The 20221-nt window shown below is 40.7% G+C and overlaps 1 protein-coding gene across 3 annotated transcripts; it reads right to left on the bottom strand.

Annotated features, from left to right (window-relative positions):
* Nucleotides 1–111: 111 nt before the first annotated feature.
* etf1a (eukaryotic translation termination factor 1a) lies at nucleotides 112–6262 on the bottom strand. 3 transcript variants are annotated; one of them, XM_012882160.2, is made up of 11 exons: nucleotides 6118–6262; nucleotides 5624–5734; nucleotides 4106–4281; nucleotides 2879–3018; nucleotides 2585–2723; nucleotides 2266–2456; nucleotides 1969–2098; nucleotides 1703–1876; nucleotides 1543–1607; nucleotides 1312–1459; nucleotides 112–869 (listed from the first exon to the last, which is right to left on the bottom strand). In XM_012882160.2, the coding sequence occupies exons 2-11, from the start codon at nucleotides 5707–5709 to the stop codon at nucleotides 787–789; spliced, it is 1332 nt and encodes a 443-aa protein (XP_012737614.1). In that variant the 5' UTR covers nucleotides 5710–5734; nucleotides 6118–6262; the 3' UTR covers nucleotides 112–786. The 3 variants fall into 3 exon arrangements, with proteins under 3 accessions (XP_012737614.1, XP_012737616.1, XP_012737615.1); XM_012882162.3 differs by having other exon boundaries at nucleotides 6122–6251; XM_012882161.3 differs by lacking the exon at nucleotides 6118–6262 and adding an exon at nucleotides 5910–5996.
* Between the last annotated feature and the right edge of the window lie 13959 nt (nucleotides 6263–20221).

Here is a 20221-nt window from a genome sequence, read left to right as displayed (position 1 = left end):
AGACCACAAGGGAAATAAGGAAAAAAAAGAAAAGAAAAAAAAACAGAGGGGAGCAGTGGTTTCTTCAATTCATACACAGAACAGGATCAAGACCAGAGCACAAGGAGGTCGAAGTGGTTTTCAGCAGTTCAAATTTAATACTTTGTCCCCCTTTCTCTACAGAAACCCAGGTAAAAAAAATCCCCCACTCTCATAAAATACAACAGCAGCAGTTACCAGTAAAAAAATGAAATGCAAAAAAAAAAAAAAAAAGAGAGAGAAAGCAAAGAGGGGAGGGAGGGAGAGAGTAGGGAGATGAAGAGGCATGAAAGGAAAATATATATTTTCTTTATCTGAGGAGCCAGTCCAAAGTCCATCATCAGACCACGTTAGGGGACAAGAAGGAATCTCAGAACTTGCTGTTGTGTTTGTTCAAAATGAAGGGGAGGAGGGGCAAAAAAAACAACAAAAAAAAAACAAATATGAATCAAAGTGAGTCAAGTCCAATCCAACTAGGGGAAGGAACCAGCACTCTAAGGCAGGGATTTATTTCAGGAAGGGCTTTCTCCCTCTCTGGATGAAAGAAACTCACTCCTCTTCGGCCTCTGTGATGCATTTTTGTCGTGTACAGATGTATTTTGCAAGTTTGTGTATGCAACAGTTAAATCGGAAGGTGTGTCTGTCATATATATGGTCAACACAGTTGCCCCTCTCACTTGCTGCAAGAGAGGTGGCATTTTTTCTTTCCTTATTTCTTCATTCATTCCTTTCTTTTCTTTTTTTCTCCCATTATCAGTCCAAGACTACCTAGTAGTCATCCAAATCAAAGATCTCGTCGTCCTCTCCTTGGTACTCCATGCCCTGGAAATCCACCCTGTACCGCAAGATACCTGTGAGATACAAGTCATTGAGTGACTGTCAGACATCACGTTTGCCAATTTTATAATTCAACAAATTAGCATATCTAAAGCATTTTTTTTCATATAAAAAACTAATATTACCCTATACCGTCTAATTTTCCTAAGTTTCTGCATTTACATGTATATTTTACAGTGCAAACTTTGTCACCCGATCTATAATATTTAGTGCCCAATCCGAACATCTTTACATGACTGACTTCTGAGTTTATTAGTTCCACATCAGAACGTCAGGAGCAGAGCATTGCTCTTCAAAATATATTAAAAATAAACTTCCATCTTATTTGATCATATGTGTAAAATTCCAGCGTAACGAAGGGCAAAGATACGCTGTGACCTTTAAAGCGAAGCTCGTTTTTCAACCAGTGTGCTACTCCGTTCTCTTTGGTTCTACTGTAAACGTCGGCAAACTGACCCCCAATGCCTCCGAAGCCCTTGACAAACTGGGACCCTTCCTGACTCTTGTCCGTTACGATTTCCAGCGTCGCTCCAAACTTCTTGTAGTTGTTTGCGAACCACTCCAGCAGCGGCATGCTCTCGATCAGCTCGTGTTCCTGCCCCGTCTGACAGAACGATAATTATGAGTTGGGTATGGCTGCCTCATGCGTAATAGCTTCTACGGCAATCAGAAAAGCGGAGCGCTCACCTCCTTGTCTGTGAAGTGTGACTTGTCTTTCTCTTGCTCAGGCGTCAAGTACAAAACCTTCTCGTCTAATGAATGGAAGCGCAAAGGTCAGAACTTGATTAGAACGATAATCCCGCGGACTGACTGGGGTTTAAGTTACATTAAAAGGCATTCTGTGTACCGTTCTCTGCCCCGTTGCTCTCTGCCCCGTGCACACGGAGAACGTAACGCATGGTGTCTAAGTTCTCATAAACAATGAGGATCTCCACCGCTCCCATTTCCAGGGCTTTCAGCGTGTCCTCCACTCCAAAGCAGTACTTCCCCGTATCCTGACTGATCTCATCAAAGTACCGCCCTGTAGAGAGAAAAATTAATAAAAACATCAGAACTCTCATCTGGAAAACCCGTCTTCATCTAAATGAGGACGTACAACGGTAGAGATCATACCTATGAGCTTCTTCTCCTGGATGAACTTGACATTTGAAAGGACTTCTGCCGAGAGCTCGATAGCTTGGTTAAAACCGTTTTCTCCTCCATAGGAGATGTCAACCAGCTTCAAAACCTTAGCCTGTAACCTCTGTGGGAAGATACATACAAATCTGTTAAACATCCAAATTAATTTAAGTGGATTTCAGGTATAAATACCTGAAATCTTAACCTACAAAAAAAAAAACATATATATATGGCTCTTTAGCTCTTAAAACTGTAAAAGTACTGCATTTGTATAGAACAACACAAACTTACAGGGTCAAACATGTCAGACTGGCTAAGCTCAGTCTTAAAATCAGCAGAGCCAGCTAAGACCATTCCCGCCACATTAACTTTGTCGTTGGACACAAAGAGCTGGACAGCGGTCTCGGCCACTTTCCTCACGTAGTTATGTCTCTTTTCCATTCTTAGACGAGCAAAACGCAGAGCAGACTGTCCTCCTCTGCCTGGAAGAAGATATAAAAAAAAAATACATTTTTAAATCCTGTTAAAGCAAAACTAGCAACATTAAGTCAGAACAGGCTAATTATCAAATAATCCTGTTTAGAAATATATATCTATCTTATTGCCGTACCGTGCTTCTTGGGTAGGTCCACAGTGAACTTGTGCAGCACCTCTCGGGTGTTGCCCTGCAGCGTGCCAAACAGCGCCCCGCTGCCGTCGATCACGATAAAACCAAACTTACTGTCGTCAGAGAGCAGGGCTGTCAATGCCTAGGTAAGAAACCAGTGAAGGGGGGGAAAAGAAAAGAAAAAAGTAAGACAGTGTAAGACAAACCTATAACCACGGCAACACACACAAAAAAACTCAAACATTTCCAAAAGAAATACGAACAAAAAGGATTTTAGAAAAAAAAAAAAAATCTCACCTCGGTGTGGAATTTGTTGTCGCAGAGGTACAAAGAGGTGTTGATTGGTTTAAAAGGCTCAAAGTCGATGTTGACTTTTTTCTCCTTGCCTTCCTCTGTCACAATGGTGCCACAATACACAACTAAACCATTTGGTGGCACTGGTAAAAGAAGGCGAACATACGGGTTAGACAAATATTCAAGTTTCAAAACCAATACATTGTGTCTTTATAGGAAAAGGCTAGAGATTGTCTACTGTACAACACAGTAATTAGAAGATGCTACTAAAACGAAAAGTTTTCAGTGGCAAAACAATTTCCGTTTTTCTTTCTCTTTCTACAGGTGAGTGAAAATATTTGTTTTATTCTAATTTTCTGTAAAGGGTGGTTTGTAGAGACTTCTTTTTTGAAAAAGTATATCATAAGAGTTATTGATTGTGTAATAGTTATGATAACCTCCACTTATGCTTGCATATATCAACCACTGCAAGTATGACTGGGAATGGTACGTTTGGACATTCACACCATCGTATCACTACTTTGTTTCATGACCTCTTTAATTAATGTTGTTTTACCATATTAAAACAGGATTAAATGCAATAGCAGTGTACCGTTAGACAGTCTAGTAGCACTATTGTTAGTGGGTAAGGCTAACTTTTAAAGTAGTATTTATTTTTTGAGGCTCTTACTTTCTGCAGCGATAGATTTACAGCAGAAAAGACAGCTGAGTTTTTGACTACTTGTCACTTTTATCGTTATCACAATAAATACAAGGACTGCACAAGATTAGTAAATCTAGCGATGGTGATAATAATGGTAATTTTGGGGATCACGCTATCAGGTGCGATTTATGCCTTTTTTTTTCTTCCTTCCTCTCTCATTTCTGATTCTTGTGACCTTTGGCGTTTTGGACAATGATATTTGCATGCATCTGGTGCTGTGACACCATCTGACCAAACTTTTATAGTTCATAGTTATATAACTATATAGTTATAGTTCATTACATACAGAATATATTAGCCTACCATTATTGCACTCCAAACAGTCTAGTGCAATATGAAGATCGCACACTCTAGTGTTGCGGTGACAATAGATTTGCTAAATATTGCGCAGCTCTAATGAACACCACAAAACCTTCTGACTAAATTCAAATTTTGCTCAACTCTATTGGTCAATAGGAATTTGCTACGCCCAGCTCGATATGCAATCCCCGAAAAACATCCAATGGTGATTTGGTTTGAACACGTACCCTTGTTGTAGAGTTTTAGTCTTTGCTGCACAGAGGTGATAGCTCCGAGTACGGAGAGTCTGTTGACTCGACTCTTGATGTTGGAAGCAGTGCCAAACTCATCAGCCAACATCTTGGCTACTCTGGAAATCTGGTCCTTTGGAGGAATGATCAGGGAGATCATGCTGGTGCCGTTGCTAAGCAAAACACGAGGATCAACAGTTAATGTTTGCAAAAAAAATACAATAATGATCTAATACACAAATTTGATTAGAAACACTTCTTCATGATGACCTATACAGGTAAAGATGGCAAATACATAAAACTATTCACGACACAGACACGATGATTTCAGTAAATCAAAACCGCTTTCATTTAAGCCAACTCTATTATGACCTTTTTAGTACACACACAACTAGGTTCTTCCTATCTAATTAGTGTACAGACACAGTGTTCCCTGTGAAACGACACAGACAAAAGTTTGTAAAAGGCGATGGCTCGACAAGGGTGGTCTTTCACCTACACACAGCGGAACAACTGCCCTTGACACCAAGGCCTGCCCGAGTGTATCTTTCCACCACTTGTTATGGAGACAAAAGCACACTGGCACAGCCCGCCGCCGCACACAAACAGCACAGAGGCAGGTAGCAAGGGCAGGATGAATGTAGGGCAAATAGTCAACAACTGTGCGGTGACATGGCGGGGGGGCCCCGGTGCACAGGACCGCAGATTCGGAGCAACGCTGGACGACGAGCTGTCACGGAACAAGCCACATTGCCCGTGGATCTATCTGGGCGCGCGTTTCACACACGACACCCGATCAGTTCGGATCAGCAGAACGATCGTGCCACCTAATGCAACTCCCGAGTAGTTTTTTTTTTTTTTCCACCTAGCCACGCTAAGCGGGTCAACCATTAAAGTAACCATGAGGTGACCAACACGAAAGACCCTCAAGAGATTTCCTTTTTAAAACCTGTCACATGAGCCATGTCTGAACCAGCAGGGCAAAGCAGCCACCGAGGTGTAAAAGTGCAACACACGGAAGCCAAACTGTACGCTATTTCACCCCCTACTTCGCTCTAAACTGCGCTTTTTTTTATATTATTAAAAGCCACCCATAGCGGCCCCTTTCCAGGGATGACGTCTGTTAGCGCGCTGTGCTACCAGAAAAATGCTAGCATCGCTGCTCCTCAGCTAACTAACCTTTAAAGGAAGCAGGCGCACACACACACACACAAACACAAAAAAAACTTCGCAATAACAGGCTGCAATAACCAACGAAGAGTAAAAACATCCCAGACGCGGGAGCGCAAGGTTTCAAACCCTCTGACAAATTAAACCCGGCAGTCGTTGCCGCTTAGCGGTCGGCTAACAAAGTAGCAGCTAATGTAGCTATGCTAACCACTCCCAAATCCGGCCTCACTTGCTCGATGTCCAGCTGTTGCGACCCTCCACATTCACACCGTCGCTCGTAGCCATAAACCGAAGCGCCGCGACCGCAGGTGCCACACCGGCGCCGAGCCTAATCCAGTCACTTACCCGCGGGCAGCTTCCAAACTTTTGATCAGCTTCTTGATTTTCCATATCTCCACGTTTCTGTCCGCCGCGCTGGGGTCGTCCGCCATCTTTCTGCTGTAATAGCTTCAGCACCTGAAAAGACGTTGAAATAAAAGGAAAACATGCAGTGAGCCTCCCGGGTAACAGACTGGCTAGTACACGCGATCTCGTTGGGCGGACGTGTCTGCCGAACGTAACGAGACCGGGTGCCGCTCCGAGCTGCGAGCGCCGTTATAGCACATGACCACCACAGGCAGTTGGGACTGACCGTGAGGAAAGGGCTCCGCTTGGTCTACCGCTGATAGCACAGAGCGCGGAGAATGTCGGGCCTGCAGTTAGCCAGGCCCTAGCGTCCACCCTGTTCTTATCTAATACGACCTACTTTCTTTGCGTTCCCCTGGAAACCATATGGATGCCATATGCCCGCTTTTTTAGGTATGGAGTCAATGAATTGAAAAAGAGTGCCGGTGTATTACCTGCCTCGGACAACGCCGCTCCACTCCGCTCTCGTTCCGCTGCGTTACGTCGAGTCGGTGGTGAGAGGAATGACGTTGCGTTCCTAACCGGTTTCTCTGCGCGTGGTACTTTCGACAGGGAGCTCACATGTGGGAGGTGGTTAGGTTCATGGCGTTCACTTCCTAGAAACCACATAGAAACCAATGAGATGTCGTAAATGACGCGTCAGTCAAAACCAAACCGAAATGCGATTGGACAAAAATTAAGGACGTCCCCTAAAATGGACGGTGACCTGCGACTATGCCTGGTGGGACTTGTAGTAATTCTAGACACGAGATTCAAGCAGGTAAGCAAAATCTATTGATATGATGATTAACTTAAGTAAGACAGAAATTACAAGTATCATTAAACAAGGAATGAAGGAAAGGTGGCAAAAACAATGGGAAGAAGAAAGGAGAGGAAGATGGCTGTATAGGATTCAACGGAAAGTCGGATAAATGAGGATAGCAGAAAGAAAACAGAAGAGAGAAAACGGTTATTTCACGACTTAGATTTGGACACACAGGATTAAATAAAACACTATTCAAAATAGGGAAACATATGTCGGGAAAATGTGAATATTGTGGACAAGATGAAACAGTAGAACATGTAGTGATGTATGAAATATGAAGAAGAAAGAAGAAATTTGATTAGAGATCTTAATAAGGAGAAAGTTAAATTTGATATATTAGATATTCTGCAGAAAAAGTCAAAAATAAATGTTATCAATATTTAAATATTTAATAATAACAGGAATAATTAGGAGGATTTAGTATTTGTAAATTGATATTGTAGATATAGATATATAGATACATACCCAACCCCGGATAAGCGGAAGAAGACGGACGGATGGACGGAGATACATAAATATAGACCAGTTCACGCGTGACGTCACGCACGACGTCAGCGCTACATCTGGGTCCCGCGGGGGAGAACAGTACTGTTCTCGTCTACTACATGACAAAACGAGTGATTTAGAGCGTACTTTTAGTTTGTTTATTTTTGGAATCTAAACAATGCCTACGACTTGTTGTGCTCCTGGTTGCACACAGAGGCATTCCAAATCGTCGGATGCACGTTTCTGTCGTTTACTGAAGGACGAAGAAAGAAGAAATGAAAAGAGCGCAGGCAGGCAACCCCGCAATGGACTGGGGGAGCCATCATACCACGACAGAATTTGCAATCTACACTTCATCTCCGGTAAATACAACTTAATTCTGCACTAGTCATTGTTCTACTTAAATAGTGGCGGAGGGGAGGTGGCGATCGCTACACGGGGCCGGGAGAAGCGGTGTCGATGCAGCAGCAGCAGCACGCCGCATCATTTTAGTTTTCTTCGTGCAATCAGTGTGCAATAATGTTCACCAGACAGCGGCTGCATTACGCCCCTGTTCACGCACGCTAGTACGTCTGTGTTTACGCTGCAATGTCGCCAACACCTCCACCCATTTTAACAAGACAAAAACACCAAAATAATCCGTAGTGAACAATGTTTTTTTTTTTTTAACCTACCGGGCGGGTCTTCCTCTCTGCTGAGGCGCCGTCTGTGTCCGACTCCGTTTTCTGCTGTTACACAAACATGTCTGAACATCCATCCATCCATTTTCTGACCCGCTTAATCCCTCATGGCGTCGCGGGCGTTGCTGGAGCCTTTTTCCTGATATAAAATAATTGCAGCCGTCCAGTGGTTTCAGGGCTTTCATGCTCTCTCGTCTGTACTGGCCTGCGTGTTTATAAGGCAGCTGTATACGTCGCCGTACGGAACACTTGGCCAGCATTTCACAGACTCACTCCATCCCTTCAGGCTTTTGCTGTATGGATCTGGCAATCTGATACCATCAACCATCAACTTACTCTTGAAACGATCTTGTGATACGTTATCTAAAGAAGAAAAATACGTGGAGAACTCGTCGGTTTCTCTGTTTGCGTTCGCCATTGTGTTCGCCTTTTGCCTACCAGTCCGGCGCGCATGCGCAAAAAACCCGCATCAAAACGATAACAATGAACTGGTCTATAAGAATCTTTGGGAAAATGGCTATTTTGACCCACACTCCTCACCAGTTGGTGGAGGTAATGCACACCGGAAAGCTGTTTGCCAACTGCTAATTAACTCAAGAAGAAGAAGAAGAAGGTAAGCAAAATCTTAAATAAACAAAATGGTGAAAATGCACCCACTGGATGTATGTAAGTTGTTCATTTACATATAAACGAATATAAATGACTCAAAAATCTTGGCTTCATGATAACAGAACATAACTGACATGGAAATTTAAGGCTCGTTCACATTGCAGGTCTACGCTCAATTCCGATATTTTTTGTTGAAATCGTTTTCCTCTATTTTTTCTTTTAGATGGCCGTTCACACTACTGTTAAATGCGACCACCATCATACTTCTGTCTGAATGGTTCAAGACCTCAGAAGGAGAACTAATGCAGCAACGCACTGTTGATGGAAGTATTGGTGAATTAGAAGTAATAGAAGTGAAGTGTTCAATAAAGTTTTATTTTCATTACTAAAAAGCTGTTGAGCAATGGGAGCCGACAGTATTAAGACCATATCATGTCAAGCTGAAGTAAGGTAAGAAGAAAGCAGCATGGCTATTAACAATGGTCTTTTGTGGAGAGCGGACTGCTGCTATCGTGTGTGGATGTGTAGTTGGAGCCAGGAGAGTGACTTGAAAGATGGATAACATGCGACAAGACCGTTCAGACTCTGGATGCTTTGAAAAAAAAAATCTGATACATATCCAAATTAGTACCACATATGGAAGTGGCACAAATCCGATTCTTAAGGGGGGTAAAAGATCGGAATCGGGCCATTCACATTGCCATGAAAAAGGCGTATATGGGTCGCATGTCGGCAAAAAGATTGGATTTGGGTCGCATTCCCCTGCAGTGTGAACATAGCCTAAGTAACCAAATAAAAAAAGTCTCAGAAATTTGACTGCCAATGTAAAAATCAACAGATTGTTTCATTATAGTAGCATGAATCAATGTTATTAAAGATAGTGGTTTAGTTAAAACCAAATATGCTTGTTTCCTTCCTTTACCCAGTTGCAGACAAAGCTCCGCATGTCAGAGCCCAGAACAATACCACTTTTGAGATTTTTTAAAACCAACTGAGTATATTTCATTTTCTTTATTGTTTGTCCTTGGCTGAGCATTAACATCACATGTTTATGTGATGTAACAACCTAAAACACATATTTCTTTCTCCTTTACCCCATGGCAGGTTTTGCTTGTGTCACAGTTAAGTACTGTATTTCAGATCTTCAAACGAATATTATTATCAGAAAAAGAGAACCTAAGTAAATAAAATATACAGTTTTCAAATTGTGGTTTCATCTGTTAGAGTAAGAAGTTATCCAAAATAACTTTGGCAAATGTGAAAAAGTAATTACCCCCTAAACCTCGTAATTGGTTGTGCTACCCTTGATGGCAACGGCTGCAAATAAGCATTTGTGATAACTGGCAATTAGTTTTGCATTGCTGTAGAGGAACTTGGGCCCCGTTTTCAGAATTGCTGTGTTGGAAGTATTTCAAGCATGAACAGACTGTTTAAGGTCACATGCCACAACATCTCAAATGGATTTAAATCCAAATGAATTGTTTAGATTAGTCCCAAACCTTCTTTTTCATTTAAGCATATAGGGTCAATTCACAACATGTCATCTTAAGGCACTTTATAAAGTAAAATTCAATCAAATCATACAGATTGATCAAAAAGTTTCCTATCTAAGTAAACCCAGCAGATTGCATCAAGTTTTGACAAGCATCATTCACTCCTTATGAAAAAAAATGTAGAGCCACAGTGGACAGTCGTCGCATTGTCGAATGCTTTGCAGCAATCCATCATACTGAGCACGCATGAAGCGACAGTGGAGAGGAAAACTCCCCTTTCACAGGGAGGAAAATCTCCAGCAAAACCAGGCTCAGTGTGAACAGTCATCTGTCTCGACCGACTGGGGGTTAGAGAAGACAGAGCGGAGACACAAAAAGCACAGAAGCACACATTGATCCGAGAATCCTTTTATATGGTAATGGAAGATGATCCGCCTTCCCTGGATTGTGTCACAGCTAACGGAACCCCAGACCAGGTGTAGCTACTATGAAGAGGAAAAAGACAGATATATAACAGCTAATATAACAACAAGAAATGCAAATTGGAAAACAGTAGGAGAACTCAGCAGAGTAAGAACAATAGACCCTGATGTCCTCCAGCAGCCTAAGCCTATAGCAGAGATACAGAAATAGCTCAGGGTAACCTAAGACACTCAAACTATAAGCTTTGTCAAAAAGGAAAGCTTTAAGCCTAGTCTTAAAAGTAGACAGGGTGTCTGCCACACAGACCAAAACTGAGAGTTATATATATATATATATATATATATATATATATATATATATATATATATATATATATATATATAAAATAAAATTGGCCCAAGGACTGAACTAGCACAGGTGCTACTCCACAAGTGACCCTAAAGTTTCAAGAAGATTTATTATTAACATGAACAAACAGGAATCTGTCAGACAGATAAGATTTAAACCAGCCTAATGCTTTTCCTTTAATCCCTACAGTATGTTTAAGTCTGTCTAGGAGAATATTGTGATCAACTGTATCAAATGCAGCACTGAGATCTAACAGGACAAGTACTGACACAAGTCCATTATCTGAGGCCATGAGAATATCGTTAATGACCTCCAACAGATCTGTTTTTCAGTGCTATGATAAGCTCTGAAGCCAGACTGAAACACTTTAAATAGGTCATTACTTTGTAAGTGTTCACATAGATTATTAGTAACTACTTTCCCAAGAACTTTAGATATGAAAAGAAGATTCGATATAGGTCTGCAAGTCATCTGATCAAGAGAGGGTTTCTTAAGTAAAGGTTTAATAACAGCTATTTTAAAAGCCTGTGGTACATATCCATTTAGTAATGATAGATTAATAACTTAGAAAATGGGGGCATTAGTCAAAGGGGATACTTCCTTAAATAACTTGGTTGGGATTTGGTTCTAACATACAAGTTGAAGGTTTAGATGAAGCTATAATTTTAGATAACTCAGAAAACTCTACTGCGTCTAGACTGTCCAAACACTGATCAGGTTTTAAAGATTCCTCCAATACTGCCTCACTTACTGAGGACGGGGTTATGATGTCTGGGAGGATGCCAATTATTTTATTTTCAATAGAATTAATTCCATTTATGAAGAATCCCATAAAGTCAGTACTACTAAGAGCTGTTACCAAGAAACGGGAAAACAATTTTTTTTGTGATACGTATTACATAGCAGTTGACTGAATATGTCTGAAACAGACAAAGTATTGCACCAAGTTGGTTCCAAATGGCCTAAAAAATTTTTAAGAACAAAATGTAGAAGAAGAAAATTGCATTTTTAGGATTGTTTTTTATTTTCCTTTTTTCATTTTTTGATTAACTGCTAGGATTAATCATTCATTTTGACATTCATTGTGTAATGTACTCATTGTGTACTCCTTTGTACTCATTTTCATGTCCAGTTTTGATATCTTACATCTGTTGCGCTAATCAAAATTCCTGTAGCTATGCTTGTATGTTCATTTACATTCCAAAAGTGACAAGTAAAAGATTATTGATAATAAGTCTCTGAAGTTTGACTTTTTATACCAATACTTATAGGCAACCAGACATCAGATTTTCTACTGCATTAAACACATGTTTATGCTCAGTTTTGCACTGATATGAACCTTTAATATATTTGCATTGTACTAAATGGTTTGTTTTCAATGGACATTTATGTGGGTGAAACAGCCAATCCCAATTTTTTCAATATTAACATCATGTTAATATTGGGTTCCTCAAGTACGAGAGGAACCCAAAATTCAAACCGAAACACAGAAAAGCGTTCAAAAGTTTGCAGGTGACTATTGGTAGGAACAGGTGAATGACCAGATGGTAATGATGATTGAAGATGGATGTGACACCTGAACAAGTGATGATTGCAGAAGCAAACTTGACCATACGATGCACGCAGGAATGGGACTGACAAGGCGATGTAGGTACAGACTGACTTGACCAGAAGATGCAAGATGCATCTAACTTGACCAGGTGTTGCAGACACAACCAGACTTGACCAGAAGATGCAGGCAGCAGCTGACTTGACCAGGTGTTGCAGGCGGAAAAAGGCTTTAGAAGCCGCCGAAGTCTTCCCAGCATGGTCAGAGCTAGACAGAAATCCCAGAAGAAACCTTCACTAGCCGGTGCACACAAGCACTAGTTAAACAAACTAGTGAGGGCAGGGCGAGAACAGGTCTAAAGGACCAACAGGCAGAGTGATGAGAATACACTGATAAGATAAGACAAGAAGTTCTGGCAGGGAGTAGTGGAATGAGGTGGGTATATGTAGATGGAGTGATAGGTGAGCTGAGTAAATGGAGGATGGAGTGCTCCATTTACTTCTCACGTATAATGACCAGCCACAAACAGTCCAGAAACAAAAACCCAAGTCATGACAGTAGTTTTATATCCGGTACTTTTATACTTTTACTTGAGTGAAAGGTTTCAGTTGATACTTCTAGAGAAGTATTTTTAAACCCTAGTATCTATACTTCTACTTGAGTAATAGATGTGAATACTTTTGATATTTCTGGTCTGAAATAATCATCAGAGCATCTTGGACCACACACCAACACATTCAGGGAAAAGTAAAAAATAAAAATTATTCCACATAGAGGGGAACAAAAATGCTTGTTTTATGTCATATCAGCAGTACTGGCTGATTCTGATTTTGTGGTTGATGATGCAAACCTAGATTGCCGGCTAAAAAATGACTACTGTAAGGTTAAGGCTTGTGTTGTATTACAGCGTAACCATGGTGTGGTTAGTTGCATCACAGCAATAAAGTGCCGAGTCAGGTATTGTCAAACAAAAAAATTATAAGCTGCTCTGTCTAGTAATAGCATAACAAGTACAGTTCACATTTGTTGTTCAGATTGCAACCACGTATTTGTCAGAAACAGATGGTAAACGTTTATGCTGTATTTTATACACAGCATGTAGTTTAAAAAAAAATAAAAAGCAAACACAATTCATTTTATTGATGTTGGATTTTCTTGCTTCCACTAATTGCACAACTATAACCTTACAAAATGAATCGAATTTTGGTTTAAATATTGAACTTTTCATCTCCAACAGTTGATTCAAACGTAGTGAAGGCTGGTTTCCTAAACACAAAGCAGTGTTCAATCTAAGAGTAGTTATCAGTTCAGTTCTTCTTCATCAGGCCCTACTGTGAGGCAGCCTGTAGTTTGTTTCCCAGAGTAGTGATTGAAAATTAGGCCCTTTACAGATTTACACCACTAGATGACAGCATTGGTTAGTGAGAAAATGTATGTCTAGCTTAACTTCCCTGTCATTAGCTATTGCAGAAAAAAATAAATCTTCCTGAACCTTCTGTCTCTCTGCAACACTCTATGAAACATTTAGAGCCGCAGTTTTTTCTTATTTGCGCTTCTAAGTTTGGCACGCTGTTTGTTAAGCATTATTAGGTGGCCATATGCTGTATATTAGTCAGTGTCGTTAGCATATTGGAATTGTTTCCATCAGAACAAACATCTGTTTGAGCATGGGGCCACAGGCTCAAGGAAGATCCCTGCAGTATTACTAATCCCTGATGAATAGGAGGAGTAAAGTGAGGTGCAGCAGAGCTTGGGAATTTTTTTTTTTTTGGCACTGTCAGGAAGACTACATCATAGGGAAAATGGGATAAAGCGGTTTGTGCAGCCCGCCGCCTCTGAAAATCTCTAGCACTTTTATCAGTGCCAATTCATCACCATCTGTCGGCCATCAGAGTTGGAACGGTCTGTCGGCTGGAAATGGATGGTGCTCGCTGTGCTGTGAATGGGCCCTGCCCTGAGCAGCGTGGCTATTCCTCATTGCTGCTGGTTGTCACACACGAGCACAGGAATGAGCAGAGAAAGTTGACACGAAGCTGATTCTTTCCCTTGAGTGTGTGAGTGTATACAGTGTATGCAGAAGTATTCACCCCTCTCGGCAATTTTCACGTTTTGTTGCATCACAACCTGAAATGAAAATGGACTGTGAGAGTTTGCATCATTTGAAAAACCACCAGGTGAATACCTCTGCAAGGCACTGTCAACCCAGTGGTGGGTAGAGTTGTCAAAAATGTTACTCAAGAAAGAGTAGCATTACTGCAACATATTTCAATTCAAATTAAAGTAAATAGCCATTCAAAAATTACTAGAGTAAAAAAAAGTACTGAGTGACATGATTTAACATTTACAAAATTATGTACTTTGACTGACAAAATTCTAAAGATATGAGAAAATGTTGGTATTTTAAAAAGATACAAAAAACAACTCACAATAAAAAATCAGGTAGAAGAACCAACTTTCCAAATGCATTTTTTCTACATACAGCTTTATAGAGGATAATCTATATACATATATGCCAAGGGCAAAATACTTCCAGTGACAACATTGTCATGATCCTAGTGTGTTTATGTGTATGTGAGGTTGTGTTTGTGTGAGACCTTCCCCAGAATAGAGGATCTTCGCTGGAGGGCATGGCAAACCTGCAGTGGAATACACATCTGTCCTTCAATCTCCTCATTAGACTGCTAGGAATATTGGGTGCTGTAGGATGACCAGTCTTTGCCCACACACGATAATGCACTAAATTATTGTTTGCCAACCACCATTAAAACTCAAGAAGAAGAAGACCAGTCTTGGGCTCAATCTAAATATCCTTATAGAGTAAGGACTCTTTAGATAAAACATAAGTACATCAAGCACTGAGTAAATGCTTAGAAGAAATCAATGTATGTATGTGGTAAGAATTTCTTCAATTAAATAAAAACAAAACTGAAGTAATAATTTTTGTACCAATAGACGAGGGCTAAAAAGTTAGAGTACAGCTTCAGCTGCTTTGGTTAGTAACCACTGATCAGGCCCGAAATCTGGGTGTAGTGATGTCCTGAACTTCCAAAAGCATCTAAACACAATAACAAAGTTGGCCTTCAATCACCTGAAGAATATTTCCAGGATTAAAGGACTAATGTCTCTGCAGGATCTGGAAAAACTCATCGATGTATTTATTTTTACACAAATCACCCGCAACGGTGTTTTCACAGGTCTGCCAAAAAAGTCAATCAGACACCAGCAGTTGATCCAGAACGCTGCTGCCCACATCCTCACTAAGACCAAGAAAGTAGAGCACGTCACCCCAGTTCTAAAGTCCCTACACTGGCTCCCTGTATCTCAGAGAATATACTTTAAAATACTTGTGTTAGTCTATAAATCTCTGAATGGCTTAGCACCAAAATACATCACAGACTTGTTATCAGTGTATCAACCCAGCCTACTCTGCATACCTAGAACCAGAACCAAACACAGACAAGCAGCATTTAGTTTTTATGCTCCACTTATCCGGAACAAACTTCTAGAGAACTGTAAAAGTGCTGAAATCCCGAGTTCCATTAAATCAAGGTTAAAAATCTATTTGTTTAGAGTTAAATTTAAATATTAATGTTTAAGTTTGTTGTTCAACTTATCTTATACTGTATCTGACCTGCTGCTACCATAACAGTGTAATGTTTTCCCTCTTTCTCTGCAATGCTTTTCCCCTGTTTTTTCATTTGTTTATGTACAGGGCTTTGAATCGTATTGTTACTGAAAAGAGCTTTAAAAATAAATTTGCCTTGCCTTCTCACAACCGTCATCACGCCATTCAAAAAGTATTGTTTCAATAGACTGTTTTTGCTGAGACAGTGACAGGCAGGGCCAGCATGACAAGCAATTTTCAGCGTACAAAAGCAGAGGTGGCATTAAAAAGTGACAAATGCAAATTTGCAAAATACTCAATCAAGTTTCTTGGACAAATCATTGGCAGTACAAGTGTCAAGTCAGACTCAGAAAAAGTAAAAAAAAAACAAAAAAAACTGTCAGCAACATGTAATCTCCTACTGATGTGAGTGGAAAGAGGCAATTTTTGAGAATGGTTTGGAAAAAATATCTTCCCCACCTAGCAGTGAAAACAGAGCCCTACACCCTAAAGCACAAACAGTGTCAGCTGATGGATGCATCTTCCCATTGTTTGGGAGTAGTGCTATCTCAGAAACAGGAGTTGGCTCAACCAAGACTGGGACATTTGTTTCAAGAGTGCTAACCCCCACAGAACAAAGGCTTGCTCAAATACAGAAAGAGGCAGTAGTCAAAACCTGGGCATGCGAGTGATTTTCAGATTTTTCGGCAATAAGTTTCATGTTGAGAAAGATCACAAGCCTTTGGTTCCACTTTTATGCTAAAATAACGTTGGATGAACTGCTGCCACGAGTACAGAGACTGAATGAGATTAATGGGGTACTCCTTCACCATTATATGTCCCAGGAAAACACATTACAACTTAAGATGTGCTGTCTTGAGCATCAGGGAGGACTGTTTTTTGGTAGAACATTGTGAGATTAAACTGACTTGCATGCACATTAGGTCTCATGTCTTCCAGCAACAGAGAAGAGATTTCAAGAGAGAGTGGCAAAACAAAAATGAAATGCTAAAACAAGTCAAATATTACCTAAAATTTGACTGGTCAGACAAACACAAAATACCAGGTCCATATTTCCAATACCATCTACATGCAGGGGACCTGGTAGCTGGAAATGGACTTCTGCTAAAATTACACTCATGGCAACCTAGTTTGCTACACGGCCATGGGAGTTAACTAGTGCAGATCTTTTCAACTAGAGTAACAGCAAGGATTTGGTTGCTGTGAACTATTTTTCAGGATACACATAAATAGCTTCAGCAGCGGTAGTGACTGAACACTTTAAGTCCAAGTTCACAAGCTATGGCATACCAGCGGACCTGAGATCGTACAGTGGCCATCAGTTCTCCATTATACACTTCTCAAGGTTTGCATCAGAGTGGTGCTTTCTCTACATCCCCTCCAGCATGAAACCTTGACAGAGCAATGGTGAGGCTGAGAGAGCAAGTAGGACAGTAAACAGCCTTCTACAAAAAGGAGATCCAAATCTTGCTGTCTTTGCATATTGCACCACACCACTTGCCAATGGATTAAGCCCTACAGAACTCCTGATGGGGAGGAAACCTTATACTACTACCATGCTCTCTTACAATCAAACATCACTACACTGCAGGAGAGAAAACAAGGAAAGCGATAAACGGTAGAAATTGGTATTTATGTCAAAGAGTCACAAACAAAACAAAGCATGACATGGCATAGATAAGTACATGTCTGGTGCTTTTTTAGTTAAAACATCCTTGTTCTTGATTTAGCCAAGTAGCTGAAGAAGGGTAGAGTGGCCAGAAACTTTATCTGAGAGTAAAAGTTGTGTTACTTCAAAATCATATTACTCAAGTAAAAGTAAAATGTGGTAAAACTACGCTTTAAAGTACAAGCTGTTCAAGTAAATGTAACTGAGTAATTGTAGTTGTTGGCTACCTCTATATCTACACTATGTTTTACAAACAAAAATCTGAAAAGAACTAAAGGCAGCAACTTTTTTCTAGAAATGTAAGCATCGGTAAGAAATATCCAAGTCCCTTTTTGAATAAACTGCTCTTCCGCTTCTCAAGGGGATCGTGTAAAATAATCTCCCAAAAAGCATGACATTTGAGCAGGCGGAGGCAGGCTTGTGGTCTTTTTCACACCTCTGTTCTCTGATTGCCCATCTCTCCTGGGCCCTGTCTCTCCTCTTCCCTCAGGTGTTGAGGGTGAGGGGGGCAGCTTTCCCTGTGTTGGACCCTCTTGGACACCTTTTCTCTGGGGGTCCCTTCGGGCATCTGGGGTTTTGGTTCCCCTGGTGTCTGCCTCGGTACTCTGGGGGTCTGGTCTTTGGCTCCTCACAACCACTAATGAGCATTTTTCTCATGGATAAACCTTACATAAACAAGCGCACTCTCTCAAACACCTACAGGTTATTGGATTTAGGTACTTACAGATTCACTTCTATACAGAAAATCCCTGTTATTATCTTCAGCTGACACTTTATACATTTCATATCTAAGCGTTGTACCTGTAATACCTAATCAGTTTGTTTTGCTGTTCTCTCTTTGCAGTTGAAGAAACAGACTCAGAGAATGTTATGTTGCTCTCCTGTTCCTGCCTTCTTTGTGATTACTTTGTCTGTGAAGGACGCTCAATAAATACTATTTGCTTACTTACTTACTCTTCTCAAAAACTAGTAAGACAGTTTGCTTCTTTGCTTTTTGCGATTCTCAGCCATTTTCAAAGTATACGGCGACAGCAGCAGAGCTACAACGGACGGCTAACACCAAAGCTGGATACATAAACAGTAGAAGTGCGCATGCACAGTCAGCATGTGGAAACTAGCAAGGACATGCATGCACATTGGCATAAGGAACAACCAATAGATAAGGCGATACCCCCAAACTCGAGGGACAGAGGGGGCATGGACAGTACCATTTCTCTGACCAATCCATGCCATTTGGTCCCAATGGTCAGAGTTTTTACAGGCCTGCAGCTGTCAAAGAGGTTTAATTTCGTTGTTCCCTTTTCTGAATACATAATGAATTCTCTACTCTCAGGATGTAAGGGCCATTTCACCCAGTATAACAAAAATTGTTTCTGAACTGGATAACCAAATATATAGCTTTAAGTGTTTCTGTATCTCTTAAGTAAGTCTTAAGAGATGAGTCTTTGAAATATTTTTTTGCAGAATGCAACAAAGTGGGTTAAATATTTAAACTGAAATAAGTAACACAAAGAACATAATGTTGGGTGATTGTTTATTGTGCCCATGTAGGGTCTTTTTTCAACTAAAATGAATACTTAACTGTTTGTAAAGAAATTGGCGTTTCTCACTATGTACTGTTTGTAACAAGAGCTTCACAACTGTTGCATTTTTGTGTATCGTGACATTCTATCTATAACGAAGAAGGAAGCCCTGTGTGAGTGTCAGTGGTGTCTATATGCTAAATGAGAGTGTGAGCGTTGCTGCGTCGGCAGAGTGACCCAGAACAGATGCAACCAGGTTCATTGAGGCCCTATTTCCATTTTGCGGCCATCTGCTTAAGCCGATTTGAGGGAAGAAAGGAATAAGTGTAGGTGTGAGGAGGGATTCACGGGGGTATTCAAGGACACGGTCTTGCAGGTCATCATTAGAAGTGGATACGCCACAAACACCCAAAGGAAGGATGCAATGCTATTTCTTCAAACAAAATGTTTGAAAAACAAGGAGGGACGGTGAAACTTCCTGAAACATCTGTTTATTTAACCCCAGCACCTTTTCTTCCATTAGAAAAAAACAGTCAGCCACCCTGTATGTACAGTACTGCTAAATAACATATAGACCAAAGCACACTCTGCAGAGGGATAAAGCATCGCCTATTCTCTGCTGACTAGCTAATCTGTGACTCAGCCTGTGTTTGTCTCTCAGGCTTTCATTCTTAGTCCTTCCAACAAAAACAGAGGATCAGAGTCATCAGCACTTCAATAGCATGCTGATGACTTAAACCAATCTTCTTAGGTTGTTTTGCATGGATGCGGGGATGTGCAAATGTTGATGTCTGGCTGCCATCTGCATTGTCAATTTCTACTTTGGAGACAAAAGCAGAGATATGGAGAAGGGATGCATTTTTTTGTGTAAGTATTTGCAAATCTCAGAGTTGACATTCTTGTCACATCCCTGGCTCCCTTACTGCTCCCCACAGAGGGAGAAGGAGATTTAAGGATCTGCGCTGTAATATTAAGTGGATTAATCAGGAATTGAGAGGCGAGGTTGTCATAAATATAAATGAGTTCTTTACAGGCATAGGGTGAAGCATGCATCAAGTTCGCACAGTGTAGGCTATTAGAAGTTTATTGGAGCAGTGGATTAACACCAATAACCTCAATTTGGAGGCCAGGACACGATGTCAATCTTAATGATGCATTGGAAAGGGGTTAAACCCAAAGGTAATATGGACCAGCTGGCTCTCATACACCACTGACTGACCCAGGGCATAAAACAATTGTCTTTCACGCCTCAGGGAGCAGAGAGTTTAATGTGTTTTGCAATTTAATTTGAACTTTAAAAGTCTTAATTTTTTTCTCTGGTTGCGTAA

This window comes from Fundulus heteroclitus, unplaced genomic scaffold (genome assembly GCF_011125445.2).
Source record: "Fundulus heteroclitus isolate FHET01 unplaced genomic scaffold, MU-UCD_Fhet_4.1 scaffold_239, whole genome shotgun sequence".
NCBI classification, from domain to species: domain Eukaryota; kingdom Metazoa; phylum Chordata; class Actinopteri; order Cyprinodontiformes; family Fundulidae; genus Fundulus; species Fundulus heteroclitus.
The sequence above is the reverse complement of the archived record's forward strand: the minus strand, read 5'-3'. Positions and strand labels throughout refer to the sequence as shown.